The sequence below is a fragment of the Sander lucioperca genome, chromosome 14 (genome assembly GCF_008315115.2).
Source record: "Sander lucioperca isolate FBNREF2018 chromosome 14, SLUC_FBN_1.2, whole genome shotgun sequence".
NCBI classification, from domain to species: Eukaryota; Metazoa; Chordata; class Actinopteri; order Perciformes; family Percidae; genus Sander; species Sander lucioperca.
The window spans coordinates 29,454,289-29,481,726 of record NC_050186.1 but is presented as its reverse complement, the minus strand read 5'-3'; the positions used below and the strand labels follow the sequence as shown (position 1 = coordinate 29,481,726).

At 39.2% G+C, this 27,438-nt stretch overlaps 1 protein-coding gene across 3 annotated transcripts in view; it reads right to left on the bottom strand.

The window, feature by feature from the left end:
* Positions 1–7,355: 7,355 nt before the first annotated feature.
* LOC116045127 (ephrin type-A receptor 5) overlaps positions 7,356–27,438 on the bottom strand; it is a 75,340-nt gene continuing 55,257 nt past the window's right edge. Inside the window, exons 14-20 of one of the 3 annotated variants that reach the window (XR_004895012.1) lie at positions 26,171–26,238; positions 25,933–26,074; positions 24,498–24,647; positions 18,592–18,785; positions 16,937–17,101; positions 15,411–16,185; positions 7,356–7,367 (exon numbers count right to left, since the gene is read on the bottom strand). Coding sequence is in view for 2 of the 3 variants with exons in the window: in XM_031292642.2 (XP_031148502.1) it covers positions 16,074–16,185; positions 16,937–17,101; positions 18,592–18,785; positions 24,498–24,647; positions 25,933–26,074; positions 26,171–26,238 (831 nt within the window). In the remaining variant the exon portion in view is untranslated. Of the gene's footprint in view, positions 7,368–10,936; positions 11,370–14,674; positions 16,186–16,936; positions 17,102–18,591; positions 18,786–19,933; positions 19,939–24,497; positions 24,648–25,932; positions 26,075–26,170; positions 26,239–27,438 lie in introns of those variants that run through there. The other 2 variants (XM_031292642.2, XM_035991489.1) reach the window with 2 other exon arrangements.

Below are 27,438 nucleotides of genomic sequence, written 5' to 3'. Positions count from 1 at the left end.
TGCTATTGGACACAGAAGAACTTTAGGTGATTTAAAAAAAATCATGATGAAAATAGTTGATGTACTTTTTACACATAGTTTAATTAACAACATTCCCTGAACACACAGACAAACATATTTATTCCTTCAATCCACTATACATTTTGCATATGGCATCTGTTCCAGTGCCAAAATTAAAGCTCCTGTTGTGTTTGGCTTTTCAAAGTGCATCATTTAATTTAACACGAGCGTCATAAACCAAAACACGTTTCCCTGTTCCATGTGCACCTTTGTTCTCTACTGTACACGTGTGTGCCTTTGTTCTCCGTCTCATGTGTTTTGTTTGTCCATGTATCTGTATGACAATGATTAGCGGTGATGGATGATAGTGACCCAATAATTGTGACAAGGACACAACATTAACATTGAAGCAGGGACAATGGCACTGCAGCTGTGTGGCCACTGCATTATTCAGACAGGATGGATGGATGGAGAAAAGGGGAAGGGGAGAACATGGGGAGTGGGAACAAGAGGGGGCAGGAAGGAAGGATGAGACGAGGGAGGGAAAGTGGGGATGGTAGTGGGGCTACGTATGGAGCGATTTATGGATGGGAGTAGAGTGGTGGAGGGAGGGAGGGAGGGAGTGCAGATGGGTGTACAGTACAGATGGATGGTTGTAATGGGGGGAGACTAGGTGGAGAGGCCTGGGGATGAACTAACAAAAGAAAGGTGAGGTGAATGTGCCTGCATGGGTGGTGTTATTGGTATCTGTGATTTGGGAGCTCTTACCAAAAGTATTAAAGCATATGGAGTGAAAAGTGTAATTTACCTAAACATAGGCTAAAGGGAATACATGACATCGAGTTGATTAATCAATATATCTAGAATACAGAAGATTCATTCTGTAAATGTATAAACATAGGCTTAATCTACTTTCTGGAATTTAGACTTATGTGCATGAAAGATTATTATTGTACAAAAAAAAAATCACATCTGGTATTCATTGGATACATGAACTGTAGACCATGTGATTTCCCAGCTATCCTCAAACCAAACAGAATCAGCCAAAACTGAACTTGTAGTGACAGTAATTGACAAAAATGTGGTTATTTTATGAACTATAGGGAAGGCATTTTTAAAGGGGTACAATACAAATATTTCTGTATTACATGCAGCATTGATACGATAAGACGTTAACTGCTCAGAGTACATGTTCAAAATATATTTGCTCTAATTTTGTATAATTCTCATATTGGAAAGCGACTACAGCTACTGTAGGAACTCATCATTTCACTATATTCATTTATCAATGGTTGGTCAGCACATCTGGAGAAAACGTACCACCACACACACACACACACACACACACACACACACACACACACCACCCAGCCTCCACCCTTGCTGCCATAGGAACTATTAGTGGAAACACTATTGGGACACAGATAAAGCTTTTCATTGCCAGAGTACTGATCTGTAATCACCATGGTCTTTAAACAAGACATAAGACAAACTGGACCCTAAGGGCTGGTTTTTGATGCTAAAACAGTATTTATTTACTCAATCTCTGCGCTGTCAAGACAAATTTGAAGCTTATATAAAATATCCTTTTTACATTGCTGTCTAGACATCAGTTGCATGTGTTTATACCCATAATCAAAAAACAGACCATGTTTACTCAATATCTGAAAAAGAACTATAGAAAGTGTTTCATAATTTGAATAATTAATCAAGTGAAACTTGCTTGTAAAATGTTTAAAATGTACTCATGTGTGCCATTGCAGACACACATTGCTGTTGATACATGATGAGGTTGGAAGGCTTTCGGCCAATAAGGTCAGGAGGTTCAGTATTGCAGTTCCTGTTTTTGATCCTATCATGGTCTATTTTAAGTTTTGCTCTATGTTAAAATTTGTTCCGTCTTGCCTTTGGTGTCAGCGGGCTGATAAAATATGTATGGTTTGGACTTTTCACCTTTCCAATTTTTATTCCTTGTATAAATCAAAGGAAAATGGAGCCTTTTATGGTTGGAGCTCATCCATGTTTGATGTGCAGCCAGGAGGGAGACCTAGATAATAGAAGCTATCAGAGACATACAGCGTGTAAGCGCGCTTGCGCAGACATGTGTGTGTATGTGCATGCATCTGTGTGTTTCCGATTCTGTTTCATTCCCAGGCATTAATGGACTCTGAATGTATTACGACGTACACTTACAGAAGGTCTGACACTGAGTTAAATGGGTTCAAACACACATATACATGCTTGTATTTAATAACCGTATGCAAATTTTGACTGCAGTAAAATGCAACATGAGACAGAATCAGCCGCTGCGCCAAATGAGGTCAAGCAGTCGAGACTTTCTCTTTACTCTACTTCAGACAGATGTTAAAGACATTTGCATTGTGAAAGACATTTGCATTGTGTGCTCTGAAATGTACTCGTCTTAACCTTATCATCATTCATTCAGTCAGTCTTTATCCATTCAGACAAATTCATCCGTTCAAAGTAATTCAAACATTCATCGATTTTTCCTGCCAGTGAGAGTACAAAATAAGAAGAAAGTCCCTCTAGGGGAATATCACTAAGGGAAAAACACAAAGTGATCAAAGAATCAAAGTGATTCGTCCTAAGCTGTGGAATGATAACTGATCGCCTGGGATTGGGATGTCCTTCATTCATATCTCTATCTGTGCATTTTGTTGTGGCCCTTGGCAGCCCCATCTTGCTGTGGGACAAAATCAATTGTCATTTTACAAACATGAATAAATAATGACTCATTACACACTCTAGCAAGCACTATTTTGAAGCAAAGGTATTTTTCAGAGATTTGTGTTCCTATGGAACTATTTTTTATTAGCTAACTAAATATTGGGTATTTTTGTTAACCAACATTTCAGCAAAACCTTCATTTTGAACATACCTGCAAACTGTTGACATTTGCCTATTTTCTGTACTGCAATATCTGCTTGAGGCAACTCAAGTATTGGGTAATTGAGGTATTTGTCTTTAGGCAATTAAAATCACAAAGAAAAGTGGAGATGGAGCAGTTAGATGAAGTTTGGTAAAAGATAGGGGAATTCCACTGATCATACATATCAAAGTCTGTTTACAGGTCCTATACTGCATATGTAACAAGAAAAAATGAATTAGGCCTTTTTATGGCTCCAGAGGGATCTGTGTGAAGTCTGATAGATTTTTTTTTAAATGTTATTAGTTTTTATTGAACAAGGACCATGCAAAAAAACAGTAATCTCAAGATGAGAAAAGATACATTATGACATATTTAGCTATTAAGTAATTTCCATCTGCAGTCACTGATGTCACCTGGAAATTGGAAAAAAAATTGGGGGTGTGGTGTTAGAAAGCAGTGAGCTTACACCAGCATAACACACCTGACTCTTCAACCGAATTGTCAGTGATTGTCATTCCTAAACTGTCCATTGTGAGTGAGTGACAATGTTATCGGAGCGCAATGCTAAATGGATGGAATAATCAAAGGGTAAGTTCAGCCATACACATAATTTAGTTTTTATTTGCCCATGTATTAAAATAGTTTTCTTTGACAATTCTGCTGCCATCCCAAAAGAATGGAGGTGAATGGATTTTCCTTTGTGCTGCTCAAAGCAATGCAAAATTACATTTGAAAAACTCACCAGAGACTGTGTGCCCATCTCACAGAATAATCCACATCTTTTAATAGGCCTATTTCTTCGCTAGAGAGTAATTGCTTACTTTTTCCTGTGCTACACGAGTGTCACACTACTCTTGGCAATTCATGTGCATTAGCCAATGAACGTACCTCACAATTCAAATAAATTACATAGTTTCAACAGAGTTTCAAGGAGACAACGTTGGATTGCGAGCCACTTCATTACACATATATGATGCATTACACATATCTGATACTGAGCAGGATACTTGCAAATGTGCAACAGACATACACGGAGACCGACCAAGAAATAGAACAGTCACACGCTCTAATACACACACACACACACACTTTTTATTGAAATACAATATCCAGGTGATGCATTGCAGTCATTAGTTTGTCTATGCAGAGTACAGTGAATATTAAGATAAATGGGGTGTTTCTCTCAGACACCAAGACATTCTCGCAGCTATTAACTCCACTTTATCTGAGGAAAACCACACATTTTCACATCATGTACTATAGAAAGTGTTGGTCCTGCTTTTCGTAACATTACTTTATTGTAAAAGTTACAGAAATACTGCCTCACATTTTTGTGCTCTACTGTAAGTCAAGACATTTTGAAATGTGAGCCTTGTCGTCTTCCGTACCAACACTTCCTGGGATCAAAGGATTTGTTATTGACTGACGGAATCGATTGGATTTTAATGAGCGCAAATTAACCTAATTACATTCCACTGCATTTAACTCAACTGATCTAAACTAGAATTAATTGAACATATTTATGCAGATTTTAATCTCCCAAATTGCTAAAGATCAATTGATTTACTAAAAAATCTACAAGGGAAAATGTTTTAATTTTTAAAGTCACAAACCAAAAATCTGGTAACATGTTCAAACTGTGAGAAACATCTGGCCCTGCTCTCCCTCAGGGTGCTTTCACAGAGGGGTGCTGCTGGTTTGCATTACTGTATGCAACATCCTAAACCCAGCCAGAATAATGAGTATGTGCACTGTGAAAGCGTTACTGGGAGGGATAGCACAAGGTTAATAAACAAAGTTATGGGGCTCTGCATGTGAAAAGCAGGGGTGTTGTAGTGAATCTGATATAAAGAAGAGCCAAAACATCTGGATTGAAGCCTCCAGCCCAGAAAACAAGCAGCATATTTGTAAGTGCTGTGTTTAAAACTTTGATCAGTAACTGCTACATGATTAAATTGAATCAGGCACCTTTATAACAACAAAACGTAAAGTGATGATCTATTTCTAACATGCTATTCCCATCACTGCTCCACATACACACACCTTTTGGACTCGCGCACAGTGCAAATGTACCCATGCATGTTGGAGAATGTATGGCAAGCAGACGCTGTGGAGGATAATTTCCTTCCAGCTCTCAGTGGGTAATGTCAAAATAATTATCTGACGAGACAGCTCAGTGGGCAGGCAGCACCTCTTCATTATGGAGCAAGGTTGAGGGGGCTGGCAACCTCCAAATGTGGAAGTGCACACCATACATGCAAGGTTTGACAAAGACAATTTCAAATCCTGTATACCTTTTTCCTTAGTTTTTGCTGTTTTTTTTTTTTTGTTTTACCACTTTACCACTTTAGGAACATGAAATAGAAAAATATGGTCTAACTATAAGATGACCAGAGTGTATTCATTTATTTAGACATATCGGCAATAATTCTGACATATTCTTCTTCGCATCACAGCACGTTCATTTTCATAAAGTTATTGCGGAAGATTTCATCACTTAACATGGAAATGAGTTTGTAAGCAGTCAAGAGAATCGTGAATGAAATCGTATCAGATAAAGATGCTCGATTTCATGGAGAAAATAAGAACAAAGAGTGTGTGCCTGGCCAAGTCAGTTAAAACCTGTGTGTATGTGTGTCTGCCAGAGTGACAGACCTCATTAGACCAGAGAAATAGCAACTGTATGTGTGTGTGCACACTGTGTGCAAGGTATTACCGTTATTATAAATGTATTCCCCCCCCCCCCCCCCGTGTCTCAGGTCAAATGCACTTTCATCTCACCTTGATGGACCTTCCACACACACATGCATGGATGCACATACACAAACCAAAACACACACACACAGAACCATTGCGCCAAAGGGACTTCACATTAGGGACGTTTCTGCTCATATGATTGACTGCATGAATAAAGGACCTTGGAAAAACATCTGGGCAAGTGACAAATACGTCCCTCTGGCTGCCGTTGTATGAAGGAGACCGATACTGTGGGCGAGACAGAGAGAGAGAGAGAGAGACAGAGAGAGAGAGAGAGAGAGAGAGAGAGAGAGAGAAAGAGAGAAAGAGAGAAAGAGAGAGAACAAGACAGAGAGCCAATGTGTGTGTCGAGTTATCTCCAGTGCTACACAAAGACCTGCCAGACTGCTAGTCCTGTCGAGGTTTTTTTTGTGTGTGTGTGTGTGTGTGTGTGTGTGTGTGTGTGTGTGTGTGTGTGTGTGTGTGTGTGTGTGTGTAAATGTGTGTCCTTGCCAGCCAATTGACATCACACAGCCCTCTCATGGCAGGCTTCTCGGATCAGTAGCAGAATGGATAAGGCTATTTACCAGCAGCTTATATGGTCTGGGTCAGACCTCCTCTAACAGTTTAATGGGTGTTGAGGGTGGCTGCTACACGGCGGCGAGCAGCTTTATCTGGCAATGTGCACCTTGAGCTCGCATCTGCATCAGAAGTGATTTTAAACATTACATTTTGACAGCTAGGAGGCCAGGACCTGGACATAAGAAAAACATGATTCCAGGAGAATACGAGTAACATTTGTTTTCTTATTCAATTTTATGAGTGGAAATTCAAATTTCTATCAATGACAATATCTGCTCCTAAAACCTGCCCATACTAGAACTCCTTATAGTGCTGACAGATGGCAAGTGGACTGTTACTCTCCTTATATGTATTTATAAGAAGAATTAAAAAACATTGCATTTCACAGATATGTATATCAAATGAGATTTTAATGCAAGGAACTTGCTCTAATGGGCCTTTTCACAGTAATCTACACAATAGGCAAGCATGCTCACACTAAAAGATGCACACACAAGCAGGTATTTCAACTCAGAGGATCATTCCTTCCTGAAAAAAAAAACAATTTAAAGTGACCGTAACCCCACACAGCTTTCCCTGCAAGTTTCAGCATTTTCTAAAAAGCTAGGTCAAGTCTGCTTCAAAGCAGCACTGCCATTTCAAAATCTGCACCCACACCAGCTTTTGACTGCTAAGTACTCCCTTCACCCCTTTCCTACAGGACTAATATAGTCATCTTTTTCTTTAGACAAAGAATTAGCATAAAATGTCACATTCATTCCACCCAAATCAAACATCCGATGCAGTAACGGGCACAAATGTAGATGCACATGAGTACAAACATACAGAAATGCAAATGCATGCATTTACCCACAGACATGCCTACATTCTGATATACTTACACAAAAACCCATAGATTCACAGACAGCCACACTATCACGCCTAAACTGACAGCTAAGGTTCTGCTGAAAGTCATTCATAATGATTAAAGAGACATATCTGCAATGATTTTCAAATGACCCTCGGGACGCCTCGACCACTGACACCTCTTCAATAGAAAATTACTTTATCGTGCCCTGGGATACTGACACAGTGACAACGTAATAGACAGCGAGACCGTAAAGACAGCAGCAGACTGAGGCAGAGATGTAAAGGTAAGCAGAAAGCCAGACAGGAAAACCTAATAGAGTCACAAACTGAATGTCATGCAGATAGAAAGATGTACAGGCATGTAGCAGTCGGGCAGACGGAGCCGGTCAAAACAGAGAGAGGCAGAGTAGCAGGCGGGTGGTTATGTGAAGACAAGCAAACATACAGTGAGAGGGACAGCCAGGCTTGCCCAAAGCGATACACCCTTCCATCCATCCAGGAACAATCCCAGTCAGCACCAGTGGGAATATGGCCCCATTGCAATCCCAACACACACACACACACACACACACACACACACACACCCTGCAGCTCTTTTCTTCAAGCCGCTGATACAAAGGTTTTGGTAATAGCCACGCTGATGGTGTGATGGCTAATTTCACCTTCATACACTTTACAGTATGTGTGTGTGAGTGTAATAATCACCTTGAGCCAGTGGATTCCCCCAGAGAACAGCTAGGCATGATTTGACATCACACACACACACACACACACACACACACACACACACACACACACACACACACACACACACACAGCTGATATTCACATATAAACTACTGTAGTGCTGTAAGAATTCAGCGTCACCTTCACATGGTTCAAGGTTATGGGAAAAATCATGAAAGGACGATTTTTTTTAATGTATTGCAAAGGCGATTAAGCAAATTATTTTCTACTGTAAAACCTGTCATACGGATTAAAAGAAGAGATGCTCCATAATGACAATTCACCACATTCTGTGTAAGATTTTGTATGTAAAATCAGATAGTCTTGTACAGCACGCTAATTTGTAGCTAGGCTTTCACCCTGGAGCGAACACACAAAAACATGAGTTGCTGACATCAGCAGCTAATGCATCTGAAAGACACATCATTGCCTGGCCTTGCATCATCAGGTTTTAAAACATCATACATTTTACAGAAGCTCACAGCTCATAATCACTATAACCCGGCGATGAACTGTATTCTACTGGATTCTTTTGTCAGCCACGATGCACCATTGGCAATTACTGAATAGCTCAGCACAACACTTTCTTTACTGGGGCAATATTTGATTTGCTTTGTGGATCAAAAAACTCTCTCTGTGTTCATTTATCCATCTGTCTCCATCAATCCCTCCCTCCCTTCTTCCTCCCCTCCCAGTCTCAATCTAGACAAAGAGAAAAATAGCTAACTAGCTCCCTTGTTTCCCTGACAATTTGGAATCTCAACCAATAAACCATGTCTAATTGCATTGGTGAGAAACATCTTTCAGCAATTAGATTGTTTGGCTAAAATAGCTCATTACATAGAAACCAACAAGGGATATAAACACAAAAACAGATCACAAATCCAAGCAAAGCACATTACAAAGTTTACAGCCTGTAATTTGATCTATTAATTGGTGAAAATGAACAGCAATAACAGTTAAGCTGCAATTCACACAGTTGCATCCATAAAAAATGTCATTACTAATTAAAATCTGATATATAAATCAATCAGAATCCCTGCTAAAATTGGCAAGATGAATGTTTGTATTTATGACATTTGCCACTTTCCATTAGGTAAACTCAAAACATGCATGGCTTTGTCACTGAGGACATCGCTTAGCAGTACGAAGAATCAACAGCCCTGCTAGTGGCTCTGTGCGGCTGTAAGGTGGTGCTTTGAGCTGAATTATAGGGCTGCACCCTGAAAGTCCAACGTTCGAATCATAAGTTGGTGTCCCCTAAGTCGATCGAGATTGTTCAAGTCGAGCAGTCGTTTTGTTGTTGTTGTTGTTGTTGTTGTTGTTGGCAGTCAGTGTGCAACTCTCCTAACTGCAGAGATATGCAGCTGCAGAGTGAGCGCTCCTTGCTTTCACGCTGCGGTCCACAGCTGTGGAACCGGACCCAGGGTAAGTAAGACGGAGGCAGCTGCCCGGAGTAAGAGAGGCTTTGCCCGGGCAGGCTCCAAGATAACGTTATAGTCTTCCTTCTGCTTAGAACTGGAGAATTTACAGCTCACAGCTGCTTTTAAGATATAGTCTTAGTAGTTTTGTTTGATATCTAGTGTCAGGAAAAATTTTTGTTAGCGTAGTGTGAGCTATTTTATTAAGTTGCCTTGTGAATTTAAGTGGGGCTTTTATTGTGAAAGTTAAAAATGGAAGAGGTGAAGCTGTACTATTATACGCTGCTGATGTCAACATGGGAGTTAAAAAATAAAAAATTAAATATGGGAGTTAATAAAAGTGTGTTAGCCATCTTTGTTCATGCTGGTTCAGACTACAGAGCCGCCTTTATATTTTATTACCCTAGGCACGTAGTTAGCACGCATTAGCTGGGAGGGATAACTTGGCTTGTTTACTTTATGACGTGAACGTCTTTGTCACCCTGAACGTCCTGCAATCCCATTAAAAAATCTGTCAGTTCAATAAAGCGTTGCTTGATAATCTATATAAAAAATAGGATCAAATATTCGTATTGAACGGCCACATCTGATTCAACTGACAAAATTCTGAGTCGGGTGCAGCCCTACTAAATTCTAATGTCAACATGCCAACATGCTTACAATGATAATGCTAACATGCTGCTGATTAGGGTTGGGTATCGTTTGGAGTTTTTCCGATACCGGTGCTAAAACGATACTTTTAAAACGGTGCCGGTGCCTAAACCGATACTTTTCAAAAAGTTTTAAAAATATATATATAATTTATATATATATATTTTTTTTTAAAAGGAGCAAGTTGGCAACAGTTGGCGACATTAAACAACGGCTTGTTTATTGCTAAGGCCACAGGATCAAAATTAAATGATTTATTAAAAATGTAATAACAATAACTTATAACTTATAAGTATATTTATTATAACTTATATTTCACCAGTAAATTCCTGTTAAATGACAAAAACAACCATTGGATGGGAAAAGGGTATTTTACAATAACTTTGAATGCAGCACGAGGCTGGCGAGGCGAGTTTCAAGTGAACGCAACATCTGTGTTGTTTTTCCGACAACGGTAGCTACAGACTGTTAGGTCCCAGTGTTGGAATCCTACACAGTGAAATACAGTCACACTTTACACTGTTTAGCTGTCAGCATTTTAACCTTGTTTAATCCAGCAGCTAGCTAACGGTAGACTAACGTTACCTGCTGCTAAGTGTAGTGTTAATTATCGTGACATGTTTACCATGTTTACCATCTTAGTTTGGTGCGATAGCATGCTAATATTTGTTAATTAGCACCAAATAAAGAACAGTTGAGGTTGAAAGGAATATTTTGCAGGTAAAGTAGTATCAAATTATTGAACAAATTAAAAGTTTGACCTCATGGTGGCACAAGAGGGGAAGTTAAGGGATCACCAAAGTTATCACAATTAATTGTTAGAGGAATATAAATGTCTGAACCAAACTCTGTGGCAAGCCTTCCAAGGACGTTTAATGCGGAAGTTAGCACACTACATCGGTCACAGTTCTTTGCATGTCAGTGAACGGGATTGCCTGTCAGTGAATTGGTATGTTAGTAGAACATGAGTACAAATTTTGGTAATACTGGTGCAATACACATACAGTAAAGCAATAAGTTATGAACCCCCTATGCATGGTTGTCATGCATTGGCATCAGACAATGACAGCTAACTCAGGAGTTGATTTTTTAATTTTATTGCGAAAATATAGAATTTGATATCACACTACAAAAACATCAACACAAACATAATACATGACAGTCTCAAAGACAAACCAATAGCACATCAATAGTATCTCTACTGTGCTTTCAAAAGAATCACAAAACAGTTATTCAGTTGTTTAAAACCTTATCTGTGAGTTACTGATAACATGGTCGTTGTCTTTGACCTGATGGGAAAAACCTAATAACCACATACCTGCTTTTGTATGTTAATACTTTGAGCGAAAACTGCAAATTTTTCCCAAAAACCACATGTCCATGACCCAATACCTATTTTCCACTTCCTGAGAAGTTAACTATACAGTTGTGAAGTGGGCGGGGCCATTGGTAAAAGAAGTATTTTTCCCACGGCAAATTTGCATTTGAAGGTTTTACTTTTTGCACAAATCTCACACAAACAGTGGTGTCTGTGATTTCATTATATCAGTTGTAAAGGTTTCAACTTACAACAGTTTTTTTTCCCACAATGTGGTTTGTCAATGGCTTTAAGACACCAACACTATGCTTGTCATCATTATAAAGTGTCTTAAAACCAGTCAGATGTCAGTGCAACCTTTTATGGTTGCTATATACCCATGCATTTGTGTATGCAAATATTATTTTTTGCTATTAATATCAGGTATTGCTTTTGTACATTTGCTAGAATTCAGTCAAACCTCATTTCTAATGGTTTATGCAGTGCTTTTATTATGGAGCCAATTCCAACAAACTCCAATATGTACAAATGCAAGAACTTGTTATGGAAATTAATGTGTATATTGATGTGAACAAATTACCCTGTTCTGAAAGTCAATTTCAAACAACAAAGTTGTTTATTCAGATGTTACATCAAACGTGTTACGTAACTTAATTTGACACCAAAAAATTGGCTCCTGCATAACACTTCACTGCATGGTTGATGAAGCTCCGGCTGACAGTCATTGAAGAGTAACAACACATCAATAAATCTTTACAAGTCTCTGCTGGTTTGCTGTGCTTTGTTTCTTCCTGCTTAATGAAAATTGTTTAAGAAGAGCTGACCAGAATAAAATCATGCCATTGCAAAAGTGCTGAGAATAAATCATTTGAATGAATAAAGATGTTTTGCGCAGCAACACCTATCAACCAAACTTTATATGTATTGTTATTTGCAATGACAAGAAATCAATACCTGTTTTCACACTTTTGTACTTTGCAGTGGTAATGCTAAAATGCCACAAACACTCAGACAAAATGTCTGGCTGAAGTTTGTTGACATCAAAGGCTACCATCCGCTCACTGTCCTTAAAGATTTCTGTCCCACCCTGTGCTTACGTTCTGAAGGTGTATCGTTGTGCCGTACACAAGAAATTGGTGCTCTACATCAATGATGCTTTCCATATATATAGCTTTGATTTGTTTTTAAAAATATTACCAATGCTTTGTGCTTAACTGTCAAATTTTACACTATGGGAAGCACTGAGAATATGGAGTGATATAATCAACACAGTCATTATAGTAATCGTATAGTAAATCATTAAGAAAAACTCAGTTACCTATAAACATTTTTAGTCAAACAAAAAGGTCAACAGATTTCTCATAAAGTGCAAATTAAATTAGTTCCAACATACACATTGTCTGACATTCTTCTCATTGCCTGTAGATATTGTTTGCAAAAAGTAAATACAAAGAAAGTTGGGGCACAATTGGGGGCATAGCATTTTGGCGCGGGAGGAAATAATGGTGCTCGAAAGATGAGAGGCACTTATAAGGGTGTACTATTCACCAATTGTTCATGCCCCAGGCATAGCTTTTAGGTTGAAAATTAAGTTGAAAAGTGTTGTTGTAAAGAGCCAATACCATGAAATTTGGGTGGATTTAAAATGCTGGGACAATTTCATCAAAACGCCTGTGGTATTCATATGACTGAGGAGACCACCCAGCACAATTACTTTCACTGTACATGCCTTATATTGTCCAATATAAAATCTGCACCATATTATTGATGCATTCCCCGCTACATTAAAGATCTGCATAGCCACAATAATCTACATTGGTTGCATTTTTGAAGACAAGAATAAGACCTGCTTAAATAAAAAAGTACACTATGGTTAAAAAAACCACAAAAACCACATAACCGCAGATCTAATGTTGCTAAACCACTCTTGTTCGCCACCATTAAAACTACAATGTAATATATTAACGCACAAGCTGGAGCCAAACCTCCAAAGTGATACATGGAGACCAAAGGGACTATGCAGATGTTTACCTTTCAAGCTAACTTTCACTCTGGTAGAACATTTCGACTTTTAAAAACACATAACCATGGAGAATAACAATTGTGACCATTGCCTACTCACATTCTTTTATGAAAAAGTCAAGACGTAGGATCTTGACCAGCAGATGGCAAAGCTTAAACGCCCAAGTGTGGTGGCTTTCTTCCGCCAATGAGGCCTTTTAATTTGACTCCTCTTAAAATCAGTGGGAGGTTTGAGTGTTTAAAAGGGAAACATATCCTTTAAAAAAGTGAAATACCCCTTTAAAACCATACATTCTTCTTGTGTGCTTTTCTATGCCTTTCATACAGTCAAGTAATACCACTTCTTATAAAACTAGTTTTACAATCTAATTTCGTTTCCACTTTCCCAGCACTAGCAGTACACTGTTTATAACCAAGAAAATATGAGCATGTCATCTGCAAAGAGGATATATATACTGTCAGAACTCTGCTTAGGTGAACACAACGGTGAAAAGGGTCAAGTTTTAACAATAAAGCACTGAGTAACAATGTATTACATACCATACTAAAGAGAACTAAAGCAAGGGCTTGATCATTGACATCATTGTATACCTTTAAAACATACCAGAAGAAGAACCAATCCCTGTGCACACTTTGGCTCCGGCTTTTAGAGACAGAGTATTTATTCCTGTCTCATTTATGACCACTAAAAATATCTCTAGGTCTTGCTCCAAAATTTAAAATGAAACACAAGCACGTACAACATAACATAAATATTTTATAGTTCTGCATACCCTTTTGGGCTCCCTTATATGGGGACAGATATGCTGGTTGCTCCCACCTTACAGTGGCCCAGGTCTATGTAGCAGGAATGCTGATTTAGAATATTTGTCACTATTTACTAATGTGTACTACTCTGAGATGATGCTTGACCAATACCAACTTCAATGTCCACATGATGGAAGAATAAAGAACAATGCTCCCTGCTTTAAATTTATAATACATTATATACATGAAAGACATGTAGGCAGAGCTGCTCAGTAGTCAAAGAGAGAGTAATATGATGAATCAAACTGTCTACGTAATACTCATTATCGCTTTTTTTGAACATGTATAAATAAATAAATGATTATCAAGTTGATCAATATTGCCTCCTTATTTTCTGCAGTCCTGTAAGAGTGAGGTTTATTGTGGTGTGGTAGAGATGTGGTGGAGAGAGACTCTACGGCATGGTGAACTGAACAGATTGTTGAAGGTTTTCTGCGGTACCTGAAGGTTGTTGGGTTTTAAGTGAAGGCTCCATGAAAACCGGAGTGCATTCTTGAGTGAAGGCTGCATTGGAATCCTAGTAGAGATTCCATTAGAATCTAAGCGAAGGTTCCACTGGAATAGCATTTAACAGTCCCACTATAATCTGGCTGATTCTTTCCATTAAAATCTGATTGGCAGTTCCATTATTACATGATCAAATGTTCCATCAGTATTGACTGAACTTTCCATGAATTCCCAAGGATCCATTAGTGTCCGAGCAAAAGTTCCAGTAGAATCTCAGTAACAGTTCTTCTAGACTCTGAGTGAAGCTGATTTGAAAGCGTGATGTTGCAAGAACCTTAACAAAGGTTCCCCTGCATCGGAGTGAACGTTCCACTAAAACATGCATGGAGTGTCCAGTTACATGATGCAATTTGAATTTAGAATCTGCATGGTTCAGGAGTTGATAGCTGAATTAGCTCTATAGGAACCCATCAAGATCTTAGTGGAGATTCCTACAGATTTTCAAAGCAAAGATGACAGAAAGCCAGCTGAATATCCTATACATCTACAGATTCATTCAGAAGCTGGTTTTAGGGACCATAATGGCCACATTCTATTTGACAGCATGTCCATATCAAACAAAACAGGTTGATGCTGCAACTGAGTGTTGTGTTTTGCGTAGTGCTATACATTCAGCCAGAAGAACAGTTATAGAGTATCCCAATGCCTACAGCCTTGTAGCTTTTCACATTTTTCTTTTGTAGTTCAACAAGATGGTTTCCCTTGTCACAGACGTTGTTGTATTTTAATAGTCAGCCTCTTTAAACAATGTAGGTTGCATTAGGTACTCTTGTCTTGCATCACTTTGGAAGATCATGACGTGTATGATGCTGAATATGAGTCTGGGCCATCCATGAGTTGCCCAGCTGGGTTACAACTGCAGTCTGGTCGCATGAAGACCTGCCGGAGACTAAATTAAAACTAAATCCAAAGCACATCAGCATGCCAAAGCTGAGACTGAAACTAATGAACATCATGCTCTTGGTCCATTAATGATGTTCAATTCAATGACTCGTGATGGAACTGTACTTCCAGAGAAAATTGCCAGAGAAACTGTTCAGATCCATTGTGAGAGACCTGAGACAGGCTGAAAAAGTTTGAGCCTGCTGCATGAAACTCCCATATTTGTGATACAGCCAAAAAGTGCTGGTTGCTCTCAGAGCCAGATCTGCGGTCTATGTTTCACGTTTGATCTGAGAGAATCAGAGTGCACAGATATATCAGAATCTGCAAGATTCACACAAATGGAATAATTAGAATGAAAAATCTTCTGTTCAGTTTAGCTCGCCATCATCTTCCCTTCGTGTAGCACCACCCAGTTCAGTTCAGTTTGGTTTTAGTGCTGCAATGTTAAATATTCCCAATGACAACACAAGCAAACGCCACACACACAAACCACAAAAATGTGGATCCTTCAGTCTAGATCCACAAAGACTGGGTGTCTTGTCCGTAAAAAGTGCTAAGCCGCTCTAGGTCCAACAGCAAATCGGAGTCTTTTTGTCACATACTAGGTCCATATATTGTGTATGTGTTCATATGTGTGTATTTGTGCGTGTGTGTGTGTGCGCGTGCCTGTACATATGCTTCAGATATTTACAGTAGAGTTGGTGTTGTTCATATGCACTCTCATCTCTTGAATACTAGTGATTATCTTTTTTTGATGTCCGGCCAGGTTCACTCCGACTCTTCGCAAATCCCTGTAAAACAGCACAGAAACAACAAGCCCTTATTTATCAAGCAGTCTGCTAACAAATAAAAATAAATATATGCAAGTGATAAAAGAATCTGTCCTTTAACTTATTTAAAAGATATTTTTTATTGATGTAGTGCAGTGTTGTTGCCAGTAAGAGAATCATCAATATATAATATTATTAGGCTCAGCTCTTGTAGATATCCTGATTAAAGCAATTAAAAAAAATCATAATACTGATAAGGTAGTTTTTGGATGGTCCCTGAGTTATTCATTCAGAAGTCATACTGATTTTCTGTAAGTATTTCTGTTTCAAAAGACATTCTAAGAAGAAGTTCTATAAAGGGGGCTTGTTTTTACAACTTTTAAACAGGCTTGCAAACTCGTACTAGATCCTGCATTCACATTTTGCTTTGACCTTCATAACATTTTGTAATGATGTTCTCTAACTAAAGAAAAAAATGTGATAATGAAAGATGTGTTCAGTGTGCTGCATTGCACATTTGATTGGTGTCATTTTAATATGGATCATGTAGTCCACCCAAAGTTTTTCGTAAGGACCACATTCTAACACTAAGAAATAGTCCCTATAGAAACTGAGAACTACGAGGTTTAATAACTATTTTCAACTTAATTCTTTTTAAATGTAATTTTGCAGAAAACTTAGACACATATCTAAAAACCTGAGTAGTTAAACCCAAAACTATCTATGTCTAGATTGTCCTAGTACTTGTATGTTTGTATGTGTGTGGCCTTACTCTGATGTCATCTGAGCCACTGTCTCCAGCGAAGAGTAACCTCCTTCCATGAAGAGCTCAGTGTAACGACCCATCTTGATGGAGTCGAGCCATTCCCCTACGGTCTGGCTCCGAGTGCTGCAGCTCCCTTCTATGCTGGCATGTTCCACTAACAGGTTGGACACCCTGGTACATATGAAATTAAGATACAGTAAAAAAAAAAAAAAAAAAAGATTAAGATCATAATCAAATTAAAACACAAGATCATGCATGTATTATTTCAGACAATACCCATTATCAGGATGTGGTAGAAGTAGATTTAAGGACTATTAAAGGGGAGTTGTATTTGTTTGGCAGTTGAGTTCAAATATCAACAATCTTTGCGCAGCATCACTTACTGCACCTTTATGGAGAGGGATTCCCTGTCACAATCAACTACATTTTGAAGCCCAGTGCTGAGCTCAAAAGTCCTGACAGTTCCCAGTGAGGCTTCGTTATGCTAGTTATGCAAAGCTGGAAATGCTGTCCCCTCTAAACTCTTTGTCATTCAGCTCACTCACCATGCTAACAGAGCTCTGCATGCTGTCAAACAGACATGTCCATGCAAGCTAACAATATTCTCCACGCTGGCGCTAGAACAGGAGTGTCATGTCACGAACGAGGACTGGCGTCCCTTTAATCTGGCTAACTGTCATATGTTATTGCATGAGCTGTTAGATATGGCATTGATTTATTAACTGTGCTCCTGTGTGTGTTTGTAAATGTGTGTGTAAGTGGAAAAGAGAAAGATTTCACAACATTTCATTTTCTCTGCAAAGAAAACCAGGTAATGAGAGTGTCTGACTAAATGACCGCTTCAGAGCACTTAAAAGCCGTTTCATGCCATTATACACTAATGCAATGCATGTACTGTATAGTGGGGAAATACTCATTGAATATTCAAATGTGCTGATAATCAAAAGATACCCCACAAAATTCAATTCACACTAATGCGTAGTTTTAAGAAAATAGAGCCACTTTCATTTCTTTCTCTCCTCTTCTTTGCAGGCATGCAGCAGTTAGAGACTATGATATGATTTAATTATACAAAATTTCAATGAAGACTCTATTTGCATTGTGTCTGAACGGTGACAAGTCTATTAGATTGTGGAGATGTGTTTAAGCTGGTCAATTAAAACACTGCATTTTCCAAATAAAAAAAAAATTGGTGAAAACCAACATATATCTCTCTTCTTGAAAAAATCAACACAAAATTATATTTAGTAGTCTTTTACTAGAAGTAGGTGTGATCATTCATTCTTACATCGAATACATAAAAAAAAATATATGTATATCTCATTCATATATCAGTGTAATGATTGGTGTTTGGTGTTTTAAGCCCTCAATGTCATCTTCCAGGCAGCGCTGCCTGGAAGGCACTAGGATTAGGCAATGGTTAGGTTTGGGTTAAAATTAGGGTTAGGGTTAGGTGCCTTGAAGTCGACGTTGGGGGCTTAAAACACCATTGAGCGTAATGATTGGCCATCTACTGCTTAAATCCAAAAACATAAATATTTGTGTTGGGCTTCAACATTAAAATCAGTAAATTCTCAAAATAGATTTTCTTCAAAATGAAAGACTTAACATAACTTTGTGATGTTTTTGATACGTTGTTGTTTTGCGGGGTGAATTCATACCTGTGTGAAGAGTTGACCAATTTTTTTAATGAGCTGGGATTGCGAATTAGTTTGTCTAGTAGACAGACAATCTCATCAAACTTGGGGCGGTTGCTGCGTTCTCGCTGCCAACAGTCCATCATTAGGTGGTACAGAGCCTCAGGGCAGTCCATAGGACCCGGCAACCTGTAGCTCTCCTCCACTGCTTTTATGACCTGCAGACAGACAGAGGGATGGACAAAGACAAATAGAAGTTAGGATTTTAAAAAATGATACAGTATATCAGGACAGTACGCAGGATCTGCTAACAAATGAGTTTCCTTTCATTTAGACGTTGAGAGAAAAGGAGTGACATAGAGTGAGCGAGTAATGCCCAGTTTACATGGCAGTACATAAGGTTTAGGGTTAGCAGATTGGAGACCAGCCAGAGCAGTGAAATCTCCCATGTTCATTCTCAATCCTCCCCTACGAAAAGATGACTTGGAGCCCACTCCAACTAGAAATTTGTCTCGCTGCTAGGTAAAACCCACACTTCAAACATAAAACATGAAAAAATACATAAAACGTATACAAATACATGCAATAAGGGAAAATGCACATTAATAATATAAGCACTTTAAGTCCATCATGTAAATGTGCCAGATGGAGTCAACATTGGCATTATGCCTTCTTTAAGTTGTCAGGAAATTGTTCTGTTGTTCCCACTTGCATTTAAATAGTCTCAAATTATTCCATAAATCTCATAATTTTTGTGTGTAATGTCCAGTTGTTCTTGTTATTGTTTTATTTTCCAAATTTCAAGCAAGCACCAGAGAGATCCTTTCTCGGTCGCGTTTGAACGGGAAGGTCGAATAGTTGTGACGCCACATTCTAAATAGCAGTTTTAGTACAGTTAGTTTTCACACCGCAAACCGTACATGAGTACACATGTACACTCCAGAGACCACCTTTTCAAGTGGACCTGGGCACGCTGTGGACGGTACACTGTGTTCACACTAATCACACAAACTGGATTTTGGGGTCAAGTGTACTCCGATCGGCGTCCCTGATGTGAAAGCCTTCTAAATGTCCATCCATCATCTTCCACTCCAGTTGTCGATGGTTAAAATAACATCATCATCATCATACAGAATTGTATTTTATGGAACACTGATCATCAATGGACTCATCCTGAGCATTGAACAGTTTGATGACATCAGAGGCAAAATCATTTCTCACCCTGTTAGACCTGTTAATCTGAAGTCGAGCAGTTACTGAATGTTGATTCATGTTTAAAATATGAGGATCAGTTTTTAAATTTGTTCAAAAGAAAGGATGTTAGAGAAGAGGTGACAAAATTTGGTCCGCACAGTGAACAACACTGATCTTCTGTCTGTGTGTATTTAGCAATAACAGAATATGATGATGCAACATGCACCACAAGATTGGGAATTTGTTCTATTACCTTTATAACCTTAAAAGAGATAGACAGAATAACAGAAGAAGAGATGAAGAAAGAAAGAGGGATGGCAAATGTGAGAAATCCACTGCATACAGTAGAGAAAGTCTAAAAAAATTGCGCATTTCAAGGGATAGAGAGGACACAACTTGTTTGACGCCTGAACGTGTTATAACTCTTTAACAGCAAGACCACGACAAATTTCAGCAAAAGTAATGTTACTTCCAATTTGAAATCTCCCAAGCAAAATCCTGAATCCTGATATTTTCTCCAGGCATGCTCCTGCTCTCTATCTGACCCTGCACTCAAACCTCCATGAAGTTAGCAAGCACAAACTAACCTGCTGCAAGGATCAACAAAGCAACACACCATAAGAGCATTATTTGTGTATTTGATACGCAGCACAGCCCAGTTAATTATTTCCGCAAGTAACAAGATGCAGCACTGAATCAGAGAAAACATTTTTTTTTTGGGGGGGGGATTAGATGAATAATAAATAAACCCCAGTTCTCTCCGTTAGACCCTGCAGTGGAAAGCAGACTGGAGTTCTCAGCCTAGTTCTGCCAGTGCAAGACACTGGAGGGAATTGATTTGTTGAGTTCATGATAGCACTCCAACTTCAACTTTCAACTTTATTTTGTCCCCAGAGGGAAATTGGTTTTGCAGCATGGTACAATACATGAAAAACAACATAGTCATACAATTCAGAAGGCGATGGGGGGGGACCTTAGTCACTGGTGACCGACTTTGACATTTCCAAGTGTACAAAGCACAGCATCAATAACATCTAAAAAAGGGTCAGAATGAGGACAAATCTACAAATACCCAAAATAAAGTGCAAAGTGACCAGACATGTTGAAGACATGATCAACATCTCTTCCATCCTAACACAAACTGTCCCCATCAGCAGCATAGACTTAATCATTATAATCATCATTATCATCATCATCATCATCATCAGCATAATCACCGCCATCATCACCGTCCACACCAGCCACATCATAGGGCTGGGCGATAAGGAGAAAATCAAATATCATGGTATTTTTGACCAAATACCTCAATATCAATACCGCAACGATATTGTAGTGTTGACTATTGGTGCTTTCACAAAATATTTACACAATGAGATTTTTGATAAATAATCATCAGTAATGTGGATATAATGACTAAGTGGGTAAAGGCAAATAATAGAACGGTTACAACAGTCTGGTAAGTTCAGAAAATGACATAACTTGACTTTAGTGCAGCCTTTAAAACCTGGAAAAGACGACACTTATGTCATATTACGATATCCAAAATCTAAGATGATATCTAGTCTCATATCACGATATCGATATAATATCGATATATTGCCCAGCTCTACCACATTATATCGCTAACTAAACTACACACTTTGCCAAGTGAATTGGGGGGTTACTACCTCCTCCCCCGGACCCAGTTTACAAGTGAAATGGCTGTGGGGATGAAGGAGTGCTTGTACCTGTTGCTCTTAATCACAGGGAATCTGAACCTAGAGCCAGAAGGCAAAATCTGAAATTCCGAGTAAAGGAGGTGATCGCTGTCAGACAGAATGGCTTCAGCCTTCCTTGTCTGTTGAACAAATCAGCTAGCATACTCTGCTGTACCCCCAAGATCTTGCTGCTCACTTTCACTATTCTGGGTAGTGCGTTTTTGGCCTTGATGCTGAGGTTCCCGTACCAACAGATTAAAGAAAAGGTTAAAACGGACTCGATATAACAACTGTAAAATAGGATCATGAGGGTCTTGTCAACATGAAACTGAGATAAGTTCCGGAGGCAGAACAAACGTTGCTGGCCCTTTTTACATAGCATCTCAGTGCAACACACATGCATGCATGAAAGCGCACGTACACTCGCACCAAAAGTGTACGAGAGAAGCGCAGCATCAAATCACTGCTGAGTGCTGAGGGAAAAGTACTACACATGGCCGACTGGCAGGGAGGGAGGAAAGATCAGAGGAGGGAAAAATGAGAGACCGAGGTGGGCGAAAGAAAGAGAAGACGGACGGGAAAGGTAGGAAGAATACAGACAGAGACCGCATTTTCGAGATACAAAGGAGAGGACGGGAGAAAGGAGGAAAGGGGAAGAAATGGGAAACAGAAGGAGAGAGCTTAGAGAAAGAGAGTGTGGGAGAGCCTGTACTTGTACTGGCGCAGATCAGAGAAAATCCAGCATAACGCTCTCAATTAAACATCAAACGCCTCTCCTCTCCTCTCCTCTCATCCTCCTCTTCTCTCTCTCCCTTCTCTGAGACAGACAGCCTAATAACCAAAAGGAGGAGGAAGAGGTCTGAAGCAGGGGGATGAAGAGGTTACTGGAGGGCTGTACGTGCATATGTTGCCCGTGTGTTTTTGGGCGGGAAACGAGTGTGTGTGCGCGGTATCTGAAGCAAAAGCTACATTCTCACTCATCGCCATATGGCATTATGGCAGTTCTCTGTGAACAGACACAGTTGTCTCAGGTCAACATAAAGTCTGAGACATACGCAGAACCCCTTTTTTCTTCGGTCCCAGAATCTCCAAAGAAATTGGGCGATGTACCTTTAAATTTAAAGCCCCATCTGATTGGAACACCTTGCCCGGCTCACTTAGATCTATTACTTCATTTGGTTTCTTTAAGGCATCTGTCTTTAATTATCTACAATCAACCTGCTCTTGCTTCTAATTTGATATGACACGTGATTTTCTTTTTCTTTTCTTTGTTTCATACTTTCCTCCTCCTTAATGTGTTGGCACCTGTTTGTGCATATATTGTAAACAGCAGCACAATTGGGATACATGTAAACTTACTGTGTATTTACATGTATATATATAGTTATTATTATTATTATTTTTTGTATTTTTCATGGGGGGAGTCAGTTGGTGTTGGAGTAGTTAGGCTTGGGAGTGCTGTATATTTGTCCTAAGGACCGCCTCGAAAATGAGACGATACATCTCAAGGGGTTAATCCTAATAAATACTCAAATAAAACATGCATTTCATTTGGGTTGTTGCTGAGTAGAGATAACTAGCTACCAACATTAACCACTCGAGATATATAGATAGCCTAAGTGAGTGTACAGCCTGCTATTTTCCCTGCCATGTTTTTCTGCTTAGCTCTGCACCTCCATGCGTATTCACCTGTTTCACGCTTTTGCTTACGCACACCTTTCTCTACACCCCCGCAATGTCTCTCTGCGTGTTTCCATTAAATTCATTCATTTTCATTGTCCACACTTTGCAGTGATGGATTTATAATAATAGGCTCCCACAAAGCCCTCCCTATTTCAACCTTCATTCAGCCTCCTTACAGAAAACATGTATATTTCACCTACTTCTCCCTCGACGTCTGCACCACTGTCTTTATTATACACAAGTCCGCAAGGAACAATGCAGCCTGGCTTTGTTACCAAAATACTTTGCATGCAAATTGAAAAACGACAGACAAAAATACCTGTGATTTTATGCTGTTAACGTTTAAGTGAAGGCATTTTATTCGGGCTGTACGGCTTTCAGTTGTCTGTTTTTAAGTCCTGAAATTCTCTTGACCGAAGAAATTTGCGAGTCTTGCGATGTTGACTTGAATATGACATATTTTGTTTATTTTACAGAATTGTTTAAATTATTGGTAAATATGAAACAAAGACCAATATACCTGTAATTCAAAATATATCATGACTTGTGTTAAGCTATGAAGCCACCCCATGGTTGAGAAACAAAAAATTCATTCTCAACCTTGAAAACTGCAGCTGAGCAGCAGCTGAAGACGGCAGTTTTTCTCAACTGCTGTTTCCAAGGTCCTTCAAGCTAAAGTTTTGGGAGGACGTATGCTTATTTGCTTTCTGGCAGAGAGTTAGATGAGAAGATCAATAGCACTCTCATAGCAGTCTGTGAAATATAAAGCTATAGCCAGGAGACAGGGGGAAACAGCTAGCTTGGCTCTGTCAAATGCTAACTAATCGTCCTAACAACACCTCTAAAAGTCACTGATTAACATGGTATCTCCTTTGTTAAATACCAGTATTTCTTGGCTCTGGGCAGTTGCCAGGCAACCAGACTCCCTGGATGTTTAATGGTTGCGGCCAATAAATAGCCTGGCACATAACTCCCCTACCCCTGAAAAACAGCACATTGTTGTTTAATTCCTATGGATTAAACAAACAAGATATATTGTGTTAATTAGTGAGAACAAAAAGAAAAGCTGGACATCCACAGTTTCTTGATAACTGGGCAAACTCCACCTGCAGATGAAGATCACGTGATATGATTGAAAGCTCCATAACAATGTTTATATATGGGCCTTGTGGTGAGATTGTTTTCTCAGTTGTCCTAGCTACTTAATGGCCGTTGTACAATCCGCCTTTCTTTCTTTGCATGCACCACTTAAAGGGTGAAAACATGTTTCCACTTGGTGGAGTGATAGTTCAATTCAAATTTAAACGGACAAACCACATACAGCATGCACGCAAAAGATCATCACATCAAACTCACATCTTGATTGGACATCTCCCAGTATGGCCTCTCTCCATATGACATCACTTCCCACATGACAATCCCGTAACTCCACACATCGCTGGCTGAGGTGAACTTCCTGTATGCGATCGCCTCTGGAGCCGTCCAGCGAATAGGAATCTTCCCGCCCTGTGACAACATGCAAGAACATTCACCACATAATGCAACCACCTTTGTTGGGTTTAAAGAAAACTAGGCTTCAAACATGTAACCTCAACCTTCCATACAGCTGCAGTCATTCAAAGTTTTGACATTTTGTTACACGAAGACGGAAACTGAAGAACAGACCGCAATTGAGACACTTCTTCCGCATGTGGTCCGACCCACAATTAAACTAATGAATGCCAATTAAGGAGCACATTCATGATACCAAGTTTCACTTTCTTTAACATATTCCAAGTTCTGACGGGGGGCCAGACATTCCCACCGCCTGTTTTCCTCATCTTCATTATCGCGCTTTCATTGCAAAGATAGAAAAGTTCACAGGGTGACTGCTGAGTTCCAGAGGAAAATGTGTTTTCAGCTGATGAGCAGTCAAATTAGTTTGATGCAGTATTGATGAACAATGGGATATCTCAGGGTCTGCCTATTTGAAGAGTGTGAATTATGTTATTCTCACTGCTCTCTCAGTGAGAGTATAAAAGCGAGAGAGAGAGAGGGAGGGAGAGATAGAGAGATAGAGATAGAGAGAGAGAGAGAGAGAGAGAGAGGGAGAGGGAAAGAGAGAGAGATGTAGCCTGGCAGTGAGAGGTGAATGACAGCATATTTGGCGCTAAGGCAGCAAGACTCAGTGCTAATTGAGTGTTGCGGAGACCGAGCTGGGTACTAATTGGCCCTCCTCCTGCAGGAAGCAGCCAGTCTCTGGCTGACAGGATGCCACTCAGCCTGGGACACACAGCTCAATTTAAAACCCGCTGCTACCTTCTGTGTGTGTGTGTGTGTGTGTGTGTGTGTGTGAGTGTGTATTCTGTTTGAGCGAGACTCTGTCAAGGAGTTTTCAACTTAATCCAAAATTTGATATACCACAGTACACTACGCACACACAGAAATACACACCGGATTAAATATAAATGTCCTCAAAGATACAACAGTGTGCCCTCTGGTTTACCCCTCCTCTTTCTCTCCCACACTAGTACTGAAAGAATTAGATGATTAATCAATCAGCAGACAACTGACAACAATTGATTTATTAAGTTGTTTATTAAGCAAAACGACCAAACCTTTGCTGTAAATGTGAGGATTTGCTGCTTTTATATCATTGTAAATTGCCAAAAAATACCTTTTTGGTTCTGGACTGTTGATCCGACATAACAAGCATTTAGAAGATGTCACCTTGAGCACTGGGACATTGATTAACTGAAATGAACAATTGGTTGCAGCCCTATTATACATACACAAACAATCACAGTCTTACCCGAGTGGTGTACGCAGCCTCCGGGTCATCTTCCAGGACTCTGGACAGGCCGAAATCAGACACTTTACACACAAGGTTACTGTTGACCAGGATGTTACGAGCTGCCAGATCCCGATGGACGTAGCCCATGTCGGAGAGGTATCTGCATTTATCAGCACAAAGGAGAGGGGTAAACCTTACAACACTGTGCCCTGATGATGTGTTCAGTTACACATTCTGCCTTTGTGTTTATTCGTACCTCATGCCAGATGCAATGCCACGCAGCATACCAACCAGCTGGATGACAGTAAACTGACCATCGTTTTTCTGAAGGAAAGAAGAGACAAACAGGACAAAAATAAATTGGGTTACGATATCTTTAGTTAAACCACATACAGTCTATGAGAACAGTGGACAGATAGCATTCAGGGCAGAGTAGAAGACATCATATTACATGTTTAAAATCCACATTATGGCAAATCCACTGAAAGGAAATCATGTAGGATTTAGTTAATTGACCACCAGGAGCCCCCACTATGAATGCTGTTCACTTTCAGTTATGTAGCATATGGTCGATGCCGTGCTTCTCCATAGTATCTGCAATGATAATGGAGTTCCCACATTTTTGACAATAGAAATTGTCTGGAAAACGTGCAGTGAAATAATGTGCTTCAATGCAGATCTTTTTTTTTCTGTAGTTTTTTCTGTGTGTAGCCTGCAAAACTGGGACATTTTCCAAATATAATACAGAAAGGCAAAAGTAAGAGGACATGCACGACCTCTGCGTTAAAAAATGATAACTAAGCTACGTTAGAGGCCACTCATAGGGTTGCCTTCCAGCATGAAAGCCACACAGCCATTAACACCACAAAGCCAATTACTGTAAGTTATAGTATAGCAACACAGACACACCTCTGCACATACAACTTAAACTCCCAGTTTGATGTCGGTGGAGGCTTTTGAGGGTAACCACATTAAGACATCTTAATCTCATTAAACTTCTCATTCCCAGAAATATAAATTTCAAATTATCTGTCTCTAATGATCACAATTACATCTCGTGATCAGTGTTGGACAAGTTACTTCCAAAATGTAATACATTACAGATTACTAGTTACTGTCATTTGAGAGTAATTAGTTATATTACAATATTACTGTCTCTGAATTGTAATGTTTACACTACTTTTGCATTAATTTTTGAGTCACTGTCACCAAAATAACAGCGGAAGTTTGACTTGGCAGGTAGCTAGTTAATTTCACCACCGGATCAATAAAGTCTCCTCTTTATTCACTTTAATACATCATAGATTATTCATAATATTTCGTATAATTAATATGAATATGCAAAGTAAATAAAGCTATAAAAATAGAGAAGTAAAACGTACAATAGGCAAGTAGGAGAAAATGAAAATACTCAATTAAAAAGTACCTTACAGTTGTACTGAAGTACAGCATAGTTACTTTCCACGGCTGATAAAATGTGTAAAAGTGTAAAAAGTGTTAGCCTAAACATTTATTCCCAACTTG